The sequence below is a fragment of the Trachurus japonicus genome, chromosome 12 (assembly GCF_045865225.1).
Source record: "Trachurus japonicus isolate A0001 chromosome 12, Traja_1.0".
In the NCBI taxonomy this organism is placed as follows: Eukaryota; Metazoa; Chordata; class Actinopteri; order Carangiformes; family Carangidae; genus Trachurus; species Trachurus japonicus.
The window spans coordinates 8,223,790-8,243,570 of NC_140918.1; the positions used below are offsets into that span (position 1 = coordinate 8,223,790).

At 41.8% G+C, this 19,781-nt stretch overlaps 1 protein-coding gene across 2 annotated transcripts; it reads left to right on the forward strand.

The window, feature by feature from the left end:
• Positions 1 to 2,097: 2,097 nt before the first annotated feature.
• On the forward strand, positions 2,098 to 18,774 carry ark2ca (arkadia (RNF111) C-terminal like ring finger ubiquitin ligase 2Ca). Of its 2 annotated transcripts, none has more exons than XM_085792952.1 (8): positions 2,098 to 2,239; positions 11,172 to 11,472; positions 12,722 to 12,847; positions 12,994 to 13,123; positions 14,285 to 14,389; positions 14,697 to 14,792; positions 14,920 to 15,020; positions 16,625 to 18,774. In XM_085792952.1, the coding sequence occupies exons 1-8, from the start codon at positions 2,113 to 2,115 to the stop codon at positions 16,740 to 16,742; spliced, it is 1,104 nt and encodes a 367-aa protein (XP_085649078.1). In that variant the 5' UTR covers positions 2,098 to 2,112; the 3' UTR covers positions 16,743 to 18,774. The 2 variants fall into 2 exon arrangements, with proteins under 2 accessions (XP_085649078.1, XP_085649079.1); XM_085792953.1 differs by having other exon boundaries at positions 14,700 to 14,792.
• The last annotated feature ends 1,007 nt before the right edge of the window (positions 18,775 to 19,781 follow it).

The following is a 19,781-nucleotide window of genomic DNA, read 5'->3' on the forward strand; positions in this document are numbered from 1 at the left end:
CCCAAATAACTTCAGATAAGACCAAACCAAGATAAGATAAATAAAATAAAAACATTTTCATACAATAGTTTCCATTTTCCATACTTCTCCAGACCTGGAAATGTATAAAATCAAATTCCATACTTTTCCATACTTGCATAGGAACCCTGCAGCTGGATAGGTCAGTGGGTAATGGCTTTGACTTTGGATTGGGAGCCTGAGGTTGAATCCCAGTCAGGGCCATGTGGACTCGTATACCGCCAGGGTCGAGTTTGGACCCAACCACTGTCTCTCTCTGGAGAAAGGAGACTGGCAGCAGGCTCAACAGTCCACAAACTCAGGCCGAAGGCTGGCTTGGTCTGGGTTGTGTCTCATCATGCAATATGGCTCTTTGACACAGACCAAGCTGGTGGATGGGGAGGCTGCATGGGGTACAGATCCTAAGTCATGGTTAGTGTATTGCGAGGACAAGACGAAGACGGCGACGACAAGGCCGCGGTCTCCCTCAGAGAGCCGGAGACAGTGTGGCCTTGGGCTCGGCCATGTGCTATTTCAAAGCTCAGACCATTGGCCCTGTGGCAGTAATTATTTCAGTACCTGTTCAGAAGTTCAAAGATCCCGCACATCAACTGCTTTCACTTAATTTTCTCCTGGCCATCCTGTCAGCTTTGTTGCAGCACATTAAAACTTTATCTCTTCTACTGGCCCTTTTCACTGCAGCTATTTTTGACATTTTATAGCAGGGAAAAAACAAAGGTGGGACTAATATTGTTAGTCAGTTCCATCAGGTCTCCAAGTAAAATCCATGCAGCAATGTCAGCGTGCATGTTATCATGTCCCCTGGGAGGGGATTTTAATGTTTTAATGTTGTTAGTTTTACGTAAACAAAGCATATAATGAAAACAGCAAGATTTCATAATTTTGGCATCATTCAACTAGATATATGAGAAAATGGGAAAAGGAACATAACAGAGAGAATGGAGAAGATGATTATGGTAATTTGAGTAGTGAAACCAACATCAGACACTGGGAGAGAGCGTGGGTCATTATGTGAATGTTACATATATTTTGGAAATGTCAGAAAATAACAGTGTTTTGGGAAATTATAAAGGGACTGTTACACTAAGTATTACGATATAAGAGCCCTACGAGTTGTATGGCAGCTCCATGAGGTATGTGTAAAAGGGAGCAGTAGATCTTGTTAAAATAGGCTACCTAGGCTACTGTTAGCAGCTTATATAGGCCCTATAAAAAAAATAAAAAAAAATAAAAGCCTACAAGGAACTGTGGGACAGTAGAACCACAATAAAGGACCAATATATCTAACAATCACTGAAGAAATGAACAAAATGGAAAACTAGAGATTTAATGAAGCACAACTAGATAAAAAAAAAAAAAACTACAACTGATGACATGGCTATATCTAAAAAGGAGAACTTGGACTGAATGATGAATGAATATAGGCTACTTTTGTTAGGTTATGTTGTGTTTTTTTAAATATATTTTTTAGTAGCCCTAGTAGCCTATTATTAATCTTGTGTGAATGAAGGTTTAGGCCTAAGTGAAAAAAAATATTGGCTATATATATTGGGATTGCTATCAGTGTTCATGGCCCCCTAATGTCAGATTATGATAAGATTATTTGTAGTATATGTGTTTATCCACTTCTGTGATAGAGAGATTTAGCTAATTGTCATTTCAAAGTGACCTAGCTCCTCTTTATGACACGTAGGCTACATGCCAGAGCTAAGTAAACAGTATGAGGGTGTCATGTTTACTTGGAAGGAGAAGCAGAGAGGTCCAGCACTAACTAACTACGGTAAGTATCTTATCCGGCCTGGTTGGTTGGTTGGTTGGTTGGTTGGTTGTGGAGCAGCAGCAGGAGGATTCATTCTGCCATGGAGGAGGGGGGGCAGACAGACAGACATTCCCGCCCCGGCGCTCATCCCATTGGCGGGGCTGGCTTCCAGAGCCGGAGGGTCCTGCTCGGAGGGGTCCGGTGATTGGTCGTCCGGGGTGTGCGTGTGCAAGCAGCGCAGCCTGTCCGGTTTGAATGTGCAGCAAAGGGAGGGAGGTAGATAGAGAGGGAAAGGGGGGGGGGACTAACTTACTGGAGGGGAGGGGATCATTTCCATGGACCATCTGTCTCTGGCTGCTGGCTGCCCACACAACAAAGAAGCAGGAGAAGAAGGACCCAGGATGGTGTTAGTACATGTTGGATATCTGGTTCTCCCCGTCTTCGGCTCAGTTAGAAATAGAGGTATGACTAGCTGTATGTTTTTTTTTTCACTACTATTTTCATTTATTTGATTTCTATCCTAACCCAAAACAAAATTTCACCGCGTCTCTTCCTTTTTTCTCTCTCTTTTTAAAAAAAAAATGTCTTCTCCTCTAATCTAAATGATGTAAACAGCTGACACCTGCTAGCAAAGCAAAAGCGAGCACAACGATATTAGCGACAGTTACGTTAACGTTAGCTTGTCGATTCGAACCTCATAACCGAACCTAACCGTAGCGTCGCGTGCCGTGCCAGTATTCTTAGCAACCAAGTTGAAAACGTGGTAACGGTGACTGACTGACTGACTGACTGACTAAACCGAGGCATTTAATCTTCTCCGACCGAGGGGAGCAGCGGCAGCCACGGATATACGGTGGTAGTAGTTGTAGTAGTGTGTGTTAGGTTTATGTTTCAGGGGCCTGTTGTGTTGTTCGCAGCACCAAAACCAAATCACCGCAGCTGTCAAATGGCAGCCCCGCTTGCTTTTCGCCCCCTCTTTTTTTTTCATCCTGAGCGGCGGCGGCGGCGGCGGTGGCTAAAACGCGGTCCTGTCTGCCCCGTCCTCCACTGCGGCGTGTTTACGTGCTGCTGCTGCCGCTGCTGCAACCGGAGCTAGTTACATTTACGTTACATACACTAACTAAAAACGATACCAACAGCTCGTGTAGGTTATATATCCGTGTAATAGATATTATAATAATGAGGATGATTATAATCTCCACAACTCTTGTCTGGATTTGTCTTGTATTTGAAATGCAGGCAGCTGACAACAACATGACAAGGGGGCTGCTGTTTGCCCCTTTGTGTGGCAACAACTGGCATCCATTTCTGCGCTCACTTTTATTATCACTTGATATCCAATTAACGCACCCCCCTTCCCCACAATCCCCCCCCCCTTCCCCCATTTGACTCAGGCAGTGTAATAATATTAGCTGTATTAGCTCAGATACCTCATTAGGAGGACCTACTGTAAACAAATAGATGGGCTGTAAAAGAAAAAGAACAAAAAAATGTGGAATTTTTTTTAAAGCATCAAACCTTAGAACAAAGAATAAAACATGTTTTAATCCGATGAAAAGCGACACACAAACAAACAAACAAACGCAACCAGCAAATCACTTGAATGTGAACAGCATAAAGGCGAATGATCACATCCTGATTCAGCTGTATAGCTCAAATACCTCAGATTAGGACGACCTACTGTAAATAAATAAATGGGCTGTAAAAAAAAAAAAAAGTGGCTTTTTTTTTAAAAGAACCAAACCTAAAAAACAAAAGATGTTTTCATCCGATGAAAAGCGACAGACAAACAAACAAACAAACAAACAGACAAACGCAACCCTGCACATCACTTGAACGTGAACAGCATTGAGGCGAATAAATAATCACATCTGTTCAATTGGGCACAGTTAACAATAACATCATCCTCCATTGCAGTAGGCTATCTGTGTTGATTATGTAATAATAATAGTACTATTAATAATAATAATAATAATTTGACGTGCATTGTTAAAACTACATGCAGTAGCACCAATGATTTCATTGTGCTTTTATTTGTGTTCTTTTTTCCTGTTCCATAGTATCGAGGCTGGCTCTACATTCCGCATTTCTCAGACCTTTGTCCCCCTCCATTGTGTAGCTAACGATCATCTGCTGCTGTCTGCCGTAGCCTCTGCCTGTTCTCTGCATCTAGCTGTATTGTGAACCCCTTCTTCCTCATTTCCAGAGGCGCTACTTGTGAACAGGCAAGGCAGGCAACTGCTTGGGGCCCCGAGCCATTAGGGGGCCCCCGAGGGACGGGACCCGAGGGCAGTTTTATCGACAGAAATATCTCAAAATGCGCTACCCGCAGTGACCGCACCCCCCTCCCCGTATCGTCGTATAGCGTCGATTTGCAATGACATCGCAGTAGGAAACCCCCCTAACGGGGCCCCATGTCATTCTCCGGACCTGATCCCAGCTAACGTCAACCTGTACGATGCACCTTATCACTGGGAGTTTCTAATGAAGCCGAGGGAAAAAGAAGAGTCCACCTGGGAGCAAGACGTGAAGAAAAAAGAGGCTGAAGTAAAAAAGAATGCAAGACAGTGGTGGTAAGTGGAGCAGAGTGTAACGTGAACAGTAAATAACTGTTGAACAAATGCTAATAGTCTAATGTTAGCTTCAGACCAGTGGTGACCAGTTAGCGAGTGGGACTGCACTGGACTGAGGGACTCGGTGCGTGCGGTTCTGGTGCTCCACTCGGTTACGGTCGTTAAGTGACAAAAAAAAAAAGAGCAAGGTTAACTTAACGTTATCTGCTGGCCTCCTTGGCAGCAAGTAACAACACTATTAACTTGCTAGCTAGCAGGGTGACATAGTAAAGCTATGTTACAGTATTGAAGTGAGTAGCCTATTATTATTATAATAATATGAAAGTGTAATATATTGGTGCTATGAAAGCTATGCCCAAGGAAAACATTTAAAAATCACTCTCTTATCTCTCCTCAGGATTATTATTTAGGTTTCTGACAGCAGCAAATCAGAAGGACAAAGTGCCTCCTCCCAGTGCTGACAGTGAAAACTGTAAGTGTATTGTCATAAAGAATCTTTAGAGGGCATGGCATATGTTATCAATTAAAGTAAAACTGTCTTTTGTTTTTTGTCATATCAGTTGAACGTCCACCTCCAGTGAGACAGCAACACTGCCCATCATGAAGACAACATGTCACCTGCTTACACCATAACTGGCATTTGGAATAAAAAAAGTTTAAATTTCATACATTTTTTGTTGGTGTTCGATTATTTATAAAATTATGGTGATAAACACTGGTTGGAGGGCCCCCTGGGGATTTTTGCTTAGGGCCCCAGCAGACTCTAAAATCGCCTCTGCTCATTTCCTCTTTCCATCTGAAGACGACATTGGCATTAAAACCGAGTTCCCACTCATACCGTATCCTTCTGTGTAACAGACTAAAGAATAACACCTTCTGTAGAGAAAACAGTTTGTCTTTATTTATACCTGTCATGTTGCTCTTTAGTGAATAACCCATTTTGTAGCATTAGACTTTACTACAGACTGTCATTGTGATTCTCCCATTCAGTGTGGATAGACTACATTCTGCTGTAAATTTCTGTAAAGTGGATACATTTTGATACCCCCCCCCCACACCCCCTCGATTCGATTACAGCCAGGCTTGATCGAACTCTATTGAATATTGTCTCCATCCTCCCTTATATTTGCAAAGGTGCATTGTACTCGGCTTTCGTATGATCACCTTCTCTAAATCACTGTTGACCAGTAATCCCGTTATCCTAACATTTGCCAATTGGCCAATACACCCACCCCCCCTCCGCCCCCCTGCACTTGTGAAATCACAGTAATTTGTGTGATGTTATTTTCACCTTTGATGGTCCACTGCACCTGCTATAGTGGCATCCAAACGGCTGGTCATAATCCTATCCATGTGTGAAAGCCTTTGTTCCTGCAAGCTGAATTGATTTTGTCAGTCACAATAAATTGGCGAGACTCAGGTCTAACTCATCTTGCCATTTTGAAAATCTACCCCCGCCTCCCCCCCAACACACCCCGTATCATTCACAGCCCCCCTCTCTCTCTCTCAAGACTTTTCCTCAGACACCTCCAGAATGCTATCCATTTTACAGGGATGTGTATATCCTGCACTGCTGTAGAAACTCCTTTTTAGATTCAAAATGTCTTTTTATTCTTTGGTTGTGGTTTTTTCTACCTTATGTTCTTGTATTAGATCCTAATGCATGGTCATTTTATACTTTTGTTTTTCCACATTGAACAGCAGATTCCAATGTAATCTTTGTGTAGAGATGTCCCTGCTGTACTGAAATGTGCTATAAGCATACACATCTACTCATTGGATGCTGCTTCTGTTCTGTTAACCCTACAGAGAGCATGGTCGGGCCTTGCCTTTGGTCTTAATTTGCATGTTATAATTGTTCTGTAGGACTTATTACTCTTATTATTACTATTATTACACAGTGCCACACATCCTAATATTTTCCAATAAAGACTGTAGTTTTCTTCCTAACCTTCAGTGTGCTTTTTGCTGATTTCCATGTGTTCCTCCCCTCCTCCCTCCACACTGTGCTGTCACTGAGACGGTCCCCTCACTCTATATGTGCTCTCATTTCTCAGCTGTCTTTGACAGAGTTTCTTCAAGTTGCTGCTCTGCTTAGTTTGGAGTAGGGGCAACCAAATTTTCTCTCCATTTAAAAAAAAAAAAAAGAAGCATGTTTATAGTGAAACACACCAGCATTGGTATTTAATGTTACACGCTGTCATTTCCTCCTATTCCATACACTATTGTTTATAAAACGAAACACAGCCTCCCTCACATCCACTCATTGGTGTTCATTGGTGTTGAGTTAACATTGGAACCACATTGGGCGATATGGATAAACTCCGCTATCATGGTATATATCTATTCTCTATTCTATTCTATCTAATTTTCTTTTGGCATATCGATGTATGTTGTGATGTACTGTCGTCAGTTTTCGATTGAGAAACAGTTTTTTAAAACAACCAGAGAGGAATGAATTAGCTAATTGATTCAAAATGAAAAGAACAAAAAAATTAAGGTACTTCAACATCCTGATGCAAAAATCATGTTAAACCTGTTGTGTTTGATTTTTAGCATTGCCGAAAACGGCCTAATACACCTTAAGGGTCGATCGGCAGACAGACAACACAGTCTCTTGTCAACTATATGTTCACCTCAAATCAAATCAGATAGGATTTTTCCTAAATTATCCGACTATTCCTTGGAAGAGTCTTCAAATGTGAAGCAAAATGAGAAAAATCAGCTTGGTTCAAACACAAAATTGTGACTTTTTTTTCAATGTATGAAGGTTTTATATCTGTGTCTCTGTGTCATGTTGAAACCATTGGGTTCTTTTCGTTCGGTTATTTTGCTGATAAGTAGCACAAAAGACCTTGGCACATTTATATTCAAATGCAGAGAGCAGGGAGTTTTCATTTGTCAGATTAAATTCCTTTAGTCATCCACTGGCATGTTTGTAACTTCTGACAACAGCGTAACAAAACCCAATGTTTCACTGTGCAGATAAATCTTTTGATTCTTTATTGCAGGGCATCCTCCATGAAATGAAAATGCTGACATTACGTTTGTTAGTAAAAGATGATAATATTATTGCACTATAGGTTGACTAGCTTGCAAAATTTTGCAAGGTTTCTTAGCTCTATTTTTTTCTTAAATGTAAAGTTAATTACTGCATCATCTTGGCTTTATGATTTACTCTCACTTTAAACAATGCATTCAAAAGCTTCTTCTTCTGAAAAGTTTAGAAGTAGGGCAGTCGGTCACAACACGTAGCACCGGCTCTGGTGTCATCAATTTTGGGGTATTTAGCTGCAAACTTTAAATATAGATTCAGCAATTTAAGGAGTTTTAACGTGTAGGACTCGAGCCACTTGAGCCCTACATCTGTTCACAATGTCAGAAATAGGGGAGAGTTATTTATGTGCACGCATAAGGTGTGTCCGTGAAAAAGCCATATGTGCTTGGCAGCTATTGCCACCTGCTACAGCAGCAACAGACTTTTATAATAACATGATGGCTGGCTGTAATGCATATGTTTAAAACACAGTAGCTGCACTGGCACAGACCGCATTAACATCAGATGTTTTGTCTTCCACTGTGTGCACACACCCTTGTCCTTATTTGACCCATGTACAGAGAATCAAGGTCAGTGAGCAGCGTGCATGCATGAGCCGTCTCGAGCAAATCTGTATGCACATTTTCAGCCCCGACTGTACAACGCAAGAGGTTTATTTCTTTCCTTAGGCCCATGCACTCTGTAAATTGTGAGTCTGCAAATCAGCAATAAGAGCTGGTGTGGTGATGAGGATGAAAAAAACCGCATAATACATGGCTCAGATACATGATGGAAGACCACCGGACTAGGCAGGAGACAGGATTACGTTAGAAAGGAGGTGTGATTGCAAAACTGCAGTGATGACAGCAGGGGGGGCGAGGTGGGGGGAGAAAGAGAGAGAGATGGGTTTAATGTCAGACTGCTGCAGTCGCTGGTGGGCGGTGCTTATGGGCTGTCACTCACACAGGGACACCATGCTGCAGCCACACCGTGGGGGAGGGGCTGCTGCCTCTGTGCAGCAGCAGCAGCTTAGGGGTGAGGAGGAGTGGGAAGAGGTGGATGGGAGTATGTGTGTGTGTGTGTGTGCGTGCGTGCGTGCGTGTGTGTGTGCATGCATGTGTGTGTGTTTGTTGTGTGGATGGGTGGGGGTCTGCTCTATTCTGTTCTGCACCAATCGGGCATTTTATGTCTGTAAGTCAAAGTCGAAGCTGAGACAGAGTTAACGCTGCTGGCAGCTGCTCTGCAATATGTCAAATATTAATGTTGATGCTAGTAGAAGAGAGGCCCAGAGACAAATAATCAGACATTTTACTCTTGAGCTTCACACGCCGGACTCCAGCCTTACCAGGTCACAGGCTTTATACAAAAGTGACATGCAGGGCAGCAGCCCCTTTTACCAAAAAACCGAACCACCGGTCTGCCATTTCTGCTCTACTTCCTCAGCCAAATGTTTTCAGCCTGCTCATGGCTCTCAAGGTTCACTGGCTGTCCATGTCCAGAGGCTACATGCAATGAAGCAAAAAAAAAAAAACAACAGTCACATGCAAATACGCTACGTCATGTTAGTAATAGTCAAAGAAATAGTTTGACATTTTGGGACAGACCATTTATTTGCCATCATGTGGAGAGCAACTGGTTAGCTAGCTAGGTCATCTCAGCTTAGCACAGAGAGTGAAGACAGGAAGAAACAGCTAACATTACATTTAACTACACCTAGCAGCAGGAGCTCACTGAATTAAATGTAATGTTGTTTAATTTGGACAAAAGCCATTCACTTTGGTTTTTATGAGTTTTGTAACTGCTATACAAAGCTACTCTAGCTGTTTCCCACTGTTTTGAGCCTTTGTGCTGAGCTAAGCTAAGCTAACCAGATGCTGACTTGCATTTGAAAGGATAAACCACCTGAGAGTTGTATGAAATCACAATAGGCTACATCTATTTTCTTACTTGACAAACTATTTCTTTACGTTAAAATTAATATTTAGGCTACAATTCACATTTTGAAGAGAACCTGAGTTTAAACTGAAAATGATACAGACGATAATTTGTAAAATTACATCTCAAGTCAGTGAACCATCGTCTGTTAATTACATTTGGCAGCGAATGCTAAATATATCACGAACCATTAACTAATAGCCAAATCCTCCCACTTGCTCATATTAGACATAGGGTGTCACTCCATATTACTGTTTAGCAAGTCCAGAACTAATCTGTGTGATTCTGCTTGAAACTAGTGTAGACACAACAGCAGATAAGATAACAAATAACAAGAAGGGAGATAGCCTAATATATATTTTTTAAAGCCATACAAAGAAATTCAATATGCTCTATAAAGAGTCCCATCATCCACTCCCTGCTGTCTGCCTCCTGGTCCAGACGCCCAGTGGGTTGTAATGGGAACCTGAAGTAGTAATGGTTTGCCACCACCTCGCCCTCCGCCCAGCCCTCCTTTATTGTGAGCTCAGTAATTTGTATTGATTGTTTTGTGCAAGTCAATACGGAGGTGATTCAGTTTGACTACCACACAATCTCTCCCAATGTCTCGTCCACCTCTAATGGGAGGGGTGGGGTGGGGTGGGGGGAGGGTAGAAAATAGATGGAGGCAGATAATCTTTTGAGCCCACCTCTGTTGCTGTGGTGCCTGACTATCATCAGATTTTTAATGAGAAAATCTACCGTGCTCCTTTAAAAAAACAAAAAAAAACAGCGACCACAATACAAAACCTAAATCTATTCAATTGACTGAGTGATGATGGAGCACAGACAACCCCTCGCTGCTGTAGATCCTCCTCGGAAACTCCCCGGGCTGTTAGTGAAGATCCATCCATCCTCCCCGCTGGCTATACTATGGCAAGTGGACAGGCAGGCCACTGGGTGCAATCTGTCTGTGGGTTTAGATTGTGCTCCACAGGGGTCTCACTGTTTGTGTCATCCATCTGCTGTTTTGTCTGTCTTGTCATGTCTTTTCCTGTGTCAAATCTCCCTATTATTATTATGTTCTCCCAATGTCGTCTGTTGTTAAATGTTTTTAAATGTAGCCTACTTGTTGTGTGTGTGAGAGAGAGGGGGGAGCCAGAAAGGCCACATTTCTGTGTGAGTATGTGTTTGTCACCCGTGGTGGACAGTAACAGAGTAAATTTACTTGAGTATACTTTACTTAAGTATTAGATTTCTTTGGTACTTAATACTCTTACTTGAATACATTTCCGAGACAAATATTTTTACTTTTACTCAAGTTAATTTCTAGGAAGGCTGAAAAGTACTCGTTACTTTCAGGTCTGCTCTTTTCTTTTTTTTCTAAAATACTATTGAACACAAGCTGTGTTTGTCAAAGAAGGAAACCCTAACCCCTAAAAGCAAGCACATCAGTGCAGGTGGTTTCAAAGAGTTAATTCTCAGAAACAAGAGTTAAAAGGTCCTTAAATTCATTTAGAAAAAAATATAGTAATTCATTGATGTGAAAAATAAGAAATTAGGCTACTCTTACTTTTACTTAAAGTAAATTTAAAAGCATGTAGGCCTACTTTTGGATACTTAAGTGCCTTTAAAAGCAAACTGTTCTACTCTTACTCAAGTAACATTTCGACTGAGCTACTTTTACTTGTAACGGAGTAAATTTTGACCAGTAGTATTTGTACTCTTACTCAAGTACTGGGGTCGAGTACTCTGTCCATCCCTGTTTGTCACTGGTGTGTCTAGGTCTCTGTGGTGTCCGTCTTTGGGAGTAATCACAGTACACTATCCGGTTTTAATGAGTCTGATCGCTTGCATTTATTTCCTGTAGGAGCACACTTCACCAGGCATCATAACAGCCATGCTACCTCCTGCCGACACTTTCACCTGGGCGCTCCCCAGGCGCCCATCTCAGCCGAGTTCCCTCTAGGACACGCCAGCCAGCCCCCTCAGACGGGCCTGGCCACCCACCTGCCCCCGGCACACCATCCGCCCCTCACTGCCCTGCCTGCACACCCTCAGTTCCAGGATGTGCCGGGGCCTCCATTCCTACCTCAGGCCTTACACCAGCAATACCTCATCCAGCAGCAGCTTCTCGAAGCGCAGCACCGCAGGATCCTCCCGCACTCCAGGTAGAAACCACAACCATACACACATACAGGCAGGGTTCACTGCAAAAACTGCAAAAAAAGAATATATGTCTTATTTCTTGTCAAAATGTCTAATTTTTAGTCAAAACTAATCTCTTTTCATTTAAAATAAGACTTGTCACCTAAAAAATAACTTGTTTTTAGATCTTTTCACTTGTTTCAAACTAATTTTTACTCAAAATAAGTAGAAAAATCTGCCAGTGAAAGCTTTTTTTTGTGCTTGTAATAAGAAAGAAAAACTTGCCCCACTATCAGATTTTTCTACTTATTTCAAGTGGAAATATGCTTGAAAGAAGTAAAAAGTGTCTAAAAACAAGCTGCTTCTTATGTGATGAGTCTTATTTTAAGTATAATGAGATTGTTTTGACTAGAAATAAGACAAATATTCTTGGTAAGATTTTGAGTTTTTGCAGTGTTGGTAAGTATCGAATTACATGCAATGGCATTACGTAATTTGATTACAACATTTACATAATTGTAATCTGTTACATTCCTGGGGGGAATATGTGTAATTAAATTACATTTGCTTTTGGAAATTTCCATGATGACAATTTTGGAGATCGCTGCAAAAAATTCAGATTTATCAAATAGTTTTTCTTCCAAAACCGCAAGTTGGATGCTGACACTTCTGATTGGCTCTCTCTGGTTGTGAAAGTCTAGATGCATTATATTCTTCACTATTTTTCATTATTTGTCTTGACCCTAACCTACTGTATAGCGTCAAATATGATGGGAGGCAAACCCTTACTGTCTTTAACCCAACTGCATTTAGACACAAATGTGTGTTATGATTTTTACTCTTTGACACCAAGCGAAGGTGTTCATGGTTCTATTTTAAGTTTAATAGGGAGCAATTGATTACATTTGTCTAAATTACTTTGACTGCTGTTAAAGTTTACTTGCAGATATGTTAAGATGATGATTGTGGAGTCTGTTATTATATTGTCTGACTTAATGTTGTCTATACTGCTGAAAGGGTTAACACTATCAGGTCTTAACATGTCAAAATGGTTAGCAGCAGTTGAGAGCATTTATTCAAAGTTAAGATAAGTAATCAAAATGTAATCAAATGCAATTAGTTTCATTACTTTTGAGAAATAATTGAAATAATTACACTACTATTATATTTTCAACAGGGTAACTTAATAATAATCTTCCCAACACTGCATAAAGGTACATGTACACTACAGTACACATAATAACCAAGTTAAACATCACTGTCTTATTGCAGAAGAACCCAGGAGCGTATTCCCCTGAACCCTCACCGACTGCGTTCAGGCTACGAGTACTCCCCTCCCCTCCACGTTCCCCAGCCAATGACACAGCAGCCGCGGTACCTGGCCGAAGGCACCGACTGGTGAGTCACTGCTGGAGATTAACGAGAGTCCTGCGGGGTGGAGAAATTATCCCAGTGCTTTCATCTCTGCACCCATCTGCCCGTCTGTCACATTGCCCTAGCACGGGTGACAATGTTGATTTAACTGCCTGTCTGTCCGCCCGCAGGGATCTCAGCGTAGATGCCGGCCTCCCTCACCACCAGTACCAGCTCCAGCAGCTTCCACAGCACTATCAGCATTACCTAGCCTCCCCTCGAATGCACCACTTCCCCAGGAACACGTCATCTGCACAAGTGGTATGTTTATCACAGACGCTGCAGCTATTCTTTATTGTGAATTTTACTACCATGTTAGTTCTTTCAATAGATATCCTGGTAACCCACAATGCAACCTCTAGTCTGAAACTTGATCGACTTATTTCTCTTGGTAGCTTTAAGAACTTACTATCAAATGTTCTGCAGTAATTGTTTGATTGTATTTGTATATTTGTGTTGTTTTGTAATCAGGGCGTCATTGAAAAAGAGAGCTCGCTCTCAATTGACCTTCCCTGAATAAATAAAGGTGAAATGAAATGAAGTACAAATGCTAAGGAAAAAAAAAAGCTTTAAACAGCCTTGCACAAATTATTATTAACTTTAAAGGGATAGTTCAACATTTTTGACACATTGCCATAATCCCTATAGTTTTGGGAGTAGGTTTGTTACCTTTAATTGCCAGTGCAAGCTATTTTTAGAACGGTGGAGCAGAGTTGCAAGCTGCTCAGAGCTACGCTATGGAGGCTAATGGGATTTCTTGGTTTCCCTCATCAAACTCATCAAATATACACAATACAAACGTTACGAGATGGAGTTGTTTTCGAGGTAAATTCATGCAAAACCGCTGATGCGTGTTCCCGTCGGGCGCAGTTTTTCAGCAAGCAGTCTCTGATTTGCCTCGAAAACAGCTCTGTCTCGTAACTTTCTGTTAATATCTATAGCGTGGTGAATGTGCAGGTCACAACTTGTCCACGAGAGTGTTTTGGAGTTGTTGGATTGTGGATTTGATGTTTGAGTTTGATGAGGGAAACCAAGAAATCCCATTAGCCTCTGTAGTGTAGCTCTGCTCTGCAGCTCTGCTCCGCCGATCTAAAAATAGCTTGCACCGACATTTAAAGGTAACGAACCTACTGCTAAAACTATAGGGATTATGGCAATGGGCCAATTTGCCAAAATGTTGAACTATCCCTTTAATGTGTAAAATTAGAGTTCACCTATAGCTTTCACACAAATATCACATTTGCCGCCGTAATCACTATAAAGTCTCATAGGAATCTGTTTTTCATGATTGCGTCACGCTCCGTCTGGAACATGTGTTTACTTGCTTAACAATGCACACAAAGAAATGGAGGAGAAACAACGTTTAGCTGCAGGATGATGAGCTGTGCTGTAATATGATGAACTTTTTTTTTCTTTTGCTAGGTTGTGCATGAAATCAGAAACTACCCGTACCCCCAGCTGCACCTGTTGGCACTGCAAAGTCTGAATCCATCAAGGCATGCCACGGCTGTGAGAGAGAGTTACGAGGTAAATATATCTCCAGAAACATTTTTACATATTTTCCCACGGACCTAAACTTTAGACACTCACATCCTACCTTAACCACTGCTACTATACTAAATGTCTTTCAAATAATCTCATTTTATGTTCACTTCAGTAGCTGCTCTAAAAAATGTAGATCCGTTGAAATTTCAATTCTTTCTCCAAACTCAAAAGGACTCAAACTGAGGTTCAAAGTTCATTCTTGAGCTAAGAAAAAACAGCAGACAAATCAACGTCCATTTAGTAGCTGTTGTATGGGATTTTATTTCATTCCTTTTTATATTGCCTCCAGGAGCTGTTGCAGCTGGAAGACCGGTTGGGGAGTGTCAGTAGAGGAGCTGTCCAGACAACTATAGAGAGATTTACCTTCCCGCACAAATACAAGAAGGTAAGGGCCGATAAAAGCCATGACAGGATGTTAATAACTCTGACACACTATAAACTATTGAATGTATTGACACTGGGGTTTAATGGCCTCATCTTTTGTCTTTGTGTGTAATCTGACCTGCGAACAGAGGAAGCCCCTGCAGCTGAAGATCGGGGAGGAGGAGGAAACAGACGTGGATGAGAAATGTACCATCTGTTTGTCCATGCTGGAGGACGGAGAGGACGTCAGGTGAGAAACCGCTGAGGGAAGCAGAATCTGACTCTTCCTGCTCTGAAACGTCACCTTTCATCAAAGAAAGTTCACACAGCACAGCACAGTTAAAGCAAAGTAGATTAGTAGTAGTTAAGTAAAGTATAAGTTCAACATAATGTGGCAGTATTGACACCAGCCTGCTAGTTTAGTTCAGCACAAATCCAGGAAGTGCTGGTTAAATGGCATCAAAATCCAGATACTAACCGCCGTAACCGGTAGGCCTCCATTAAAAGGACACATTAAAGGAGAGTTCCGGTCATTTTCTAAGTAACGCTCTACAGCTCTAGGTCCCCGAGTGCGACCATAGGAAAAGACCTGAGAAAAATATGTGCAGCCAGGACCTAGCTCTCCTCCTGCTAGCTGCGCTACACTGCAGTTAAACAGTGAAGTAATGGGGGCAGAACTTTAAACCCGTGACTTTGGCCTCTGTTATGCTCAAAATATCACTACACACGCTTTTCAACATCCACCAGTGCCTCGCCACACAACACTGACTGTGCATAAACTGCGTTAATATGGGAGAGCAGTGCTAGCTATATGTGTGTCTTTGTCACGTAGCTCTGTTCATGCTAGCTTCTTGGTGGACCTTACTAGTCGACTGTCGAGCACATGCCCAGTCGGCATCGGTGCAGGAAGTGGAAGAAGCAGAATAATTATGTCTGCATGTTGAAGGGATGGAGGAACATTTTGAATTTGATGGTCGTGTGTGTTTATTCTAACCAGAATATACAGATGAGGAGCAGTCTTTATTGATATGTAAACAATCCCGAGCACGACAGTCGACTAGTAAGGTCTACCAGTGAAGCCAGCAGCACACTGCAAAAACTCAAAATCTTTCCAAGAATATTTGTCTTCTTTCTTGTCAAAATGTCTCATTTCTAGTCAAAACGAATCTCTTTCCACTTAAAATAATAATAAAATTAACTTGTTTTTAGATCATTTTCACTTGTTTTAAACAAATTTTCACTTGAAATAAGTAGAAAAATCTGCCAGTGAAAGCAAGTTTTTTTTGTGCTCGTAATAGGGAAGAAAAACTTGCTCCAATATCAGATTTTTCTACTTATTTCAAGTGAAAATATCCTTGAAAGAAGTAAAAAGTGTCTAAAAACAAGCTACTTTTTAATGTGATGTCTTATTTTAAGTATAATGCGATTTGTTTTGATTAGAAATAAGACAAATATTCTTGGTAAGATATTTGAGTTTTTGCAGTGCATGAACAGAGTGAGTTCAAATTTACCACACACAAATAAGATTGGTATGAATGAAAGGACACAGACTTTGACATGCATTGAAAACCAAGTTGAGGGTTTGAGGAGACGGAGACCCCTGTGCCCCAGGATGAGGACGAGAGAGAGTCAGTTTACAGCATACGGAGTCTCAGCTGTCTGAGAGGGAGTGTAGGATTCACGACTCGACAGAAGTTGTCTCTACATGCCTGAATGAACCAAATTAACTCCCCGCAGGTTTCAGAAGTTGCTTGCGAGCCAGTACAGCGTTTGCACGGGGACACTCGTGCTCGCTGCCAATGTGAATCAACATTGACCCCGTGTGTCTCTCTTCTCTCTCTCTCTGTCCTCCAGGAGACTGCCCTGCATGCACCTATTCCACCAGGGCTGCGTGGACCAATGGCTGGCCACCAGCAGGAAGTGTCCAATCTGTCGGGTTGACATCGAAACACAGCTGAACCCTGACAGCTGATGAGATTCAGCCCCCCCTCTCCTCTCCTCTCCCCTTCCTCTCCTCTCCTCCCTTCACACTCTCCTTGTCAATCACCCTTGTGTGGTTCTTGCTTTTTCTTCCACCCCGGCCCTCTCTCTCTCTCTCTCTCTCTTCCTCTCACTCTCTTCCTCCCTCTTCCTCTCTCTCCCCCCCTCCCGTTGGGTGCTTTGCCAAATGTCCCCAGACTTCATGTGACATCACCACCCTTCTGACTCACGCTTTACTGAGCCAAGCCAGGATAACTAACTGCACGAGAGGCCGCAAGGGACTCTCTTTATATAGAAGCACATCCCTCTGGAAGCAAAAGACACGCAAACACACACAAACAAACAAACAAACACACAAACACACACACACACACATATACTCATGTACACAGGGTTTACTTGTAGCTTGCTGGTCATAAAGTGGGGTGTTGTTGCTGTTGTGGTGTTGTACTGTAGGTAGCCCTGGGCTGTGTAGCATGTCCTTAAAGCCATGACTTAATGTCCTGAGAGTGGAAAACACATAATAACCCCACACTGAGCTGAGCTGGCTACTTTCTCTCTTTTCTCTCTCTCTGTCTATCTCTCTATCTATCTATCTTACACTTCTGTCTTTCCAAACACACTCCAATCAATCAAAAACCAATCTTCTGCCACATAAGAAAGCTTAACAGAAACTAAATGCTCTGATGCCATGTTTACCTAAAGATCATTTGTGGTCGTAGTAGAGTAGCAGTAACCAACAAGTGATATCTGGTGCGGCGTCGTCGCCTCCTCGGTTGGAAGGGGAGGCGGCAGCACCGGCTATTAGCTGATGTTTTAATTCTATCATGCAGCTTTGACATTTTGCAATACAAGTTGTACATTTATGTTGGGTTGAGTAGGTCTCTGTTTCGCTGCCGCAGACAAAAACCGAGCCCAGCGATCGAGTCGTTGTGTGTTTAAAATTTAACAATAGGTAGAAAGTGTTTTTATTTTTTGGTTTGTTTGTGGTTTTTTTTTTTTTTTTTTACCAAAATGCATTTTGTCACAGTAGCTTGAACCTGACGTGCAGGTTCATGTGTGTGTGTGTGCTCTGCCCTGCTGTGTGTGACTTCAAGAATGTGTCTAACAAAGGTGTATGTGTGGCTGTGTGTGTGTGTGTGTGTTGAAAAAGTGCAAATGTGAGTGTGTTTAAAGGGTTTCAGGCAACACTTAGACTCAGTGTAGATTAATAGTGTGGCCACTGGAGTGCTTATACAACACAAAGCCAAAAAATAAGAAAAAATAAAGGGATGAAAAAAAAGGAAACTAAAACCTAATGCACTGCAGAGGGAGAGGTGGGAGGAAGATTTTCGCTGCCTGCCCCCCCCCCCCCCCCCACTTGTACCTGCATCCTCATCTGGCGCGGGGCCCGTGGCAGAACAGTGTGTACTAAAAAAAAAATGCATGTTTCATCGTCTTGGACTTGGCTGTTAAAAAGGTACTGAGATGGCCGTGCATGACTTAGTTAATCTGAGCTGTGACTATCTTCTCAACCCTAACAATGAAACAAACAAACAACAAAAAAAAAAAAAGAGCACGGTGTCAGCGGCTGCTCCCCCTGACGTGTAGCGTGTGTTCATCCTGTCCCCCCTTTGGTGGCAATGATGAGATCCTCTCTTCGATGTTTAACCTTATTGCCTAAAGAACAAGCACATGTGACAATAGTTACAGCAACAAGAGTTGTTTTCTTCTTTTTTTTTCTTTTGTTTTTGGTTTTTTCCTCCTTGGTATTGCATTTGCGTTGGTTTATATTTAGGTATAGATTCATGCAGTGTTTCAGCAGAGAGAGAAGAGAGAGGAGCTTGCGTATTGATCTTGTTGTATTTGTGTGACAGACCTCCCCTCGTGGTTGCTATGCTGGTTGCTATGCTGTATTGCTAGAACATGTAGAACGTGGTGCGACGGAGGCAGCCTCCCTCTCACAGTGCACACAGACAACGAGACGACACGACAGCAGGGAAACATTCAGGCTGTTCAAACAACCAATTTTCACTCCTTTTTTTTTTTTTTTTTTTTAAAAGCAAAAACAAAAAATCTTTTTGGTCGTTATACCCTTCATGTCGGCTCGTCATCTCCAGCTCCACAGGGCCGTGCGTTAATGGCTGCCCTCTAGGACCCTCACTGTCCTATGCACTGTGATAGTAAAGGATAAGTACTTGGCCCCTACGGAGTCTCCTTCAGCCTCGAGGGGCCGAGGATCAATCAACAAGGATCCCTTCTCCCCCTGTCTTGTGCACTGCCAGTGTTGACACTGCCTCCTCTGTAGTGGAGTCATCCGTGATGAAGTTTTCATAGTTTACACAGGGTGTTGTCAGTTGAGATGCCTTAAGTATTTAACAATCATAATTTATTACTAACTGTAGATATTGTGGGTATGTATTTAATTTTGTATAGTTTTTTGGGAGCGACTGAATCATAATTTATTTATTTAGAAATAACACAAAAATGCTATGAAAAAAAACTATTACCTCATTTTTGCATTGTTTTAAATGGGAATGCTTTGCATGCAGTTGTACTTTTTGAAACACTAAAAAGTTAAAGAAAAAAAAAAATTAGCCCTGCTGTTTGATCTCCACAAGCTGGCTGTGCGATGTTTACTGTCCAAGGCTGAGCTACTGAGCCCGCTCTTCGTCTCTCTCTTTCTCTTTCTAACTCTATCTATCTATCTATCTATCTATCTATCTATCTATCTATCTATCTATCTATCTATCTATCTATCTATCTATCTATCTATCTATCTATCTATCTATCTATCTATCTATCTATCTATCTATCTCATGTGGTGCTGTGGATCTTGGTTACATTCCATTCAATGCAATTTCTCTGATCCCCCATGCTGTGATGTAGTGGACAAACTGCAATGAAGTGAATTGGTTTTAGTTTGTGATTTCTTTCTTTCTTTTTCTTTCTTTTTTTTGTTTTGCACTCACTTGTTAAAATATGGGAACCCTCTCACTGGCAAAAAAATGGTAGTTTAGATAACTTAATATTATCACTATGAACTCTGGCT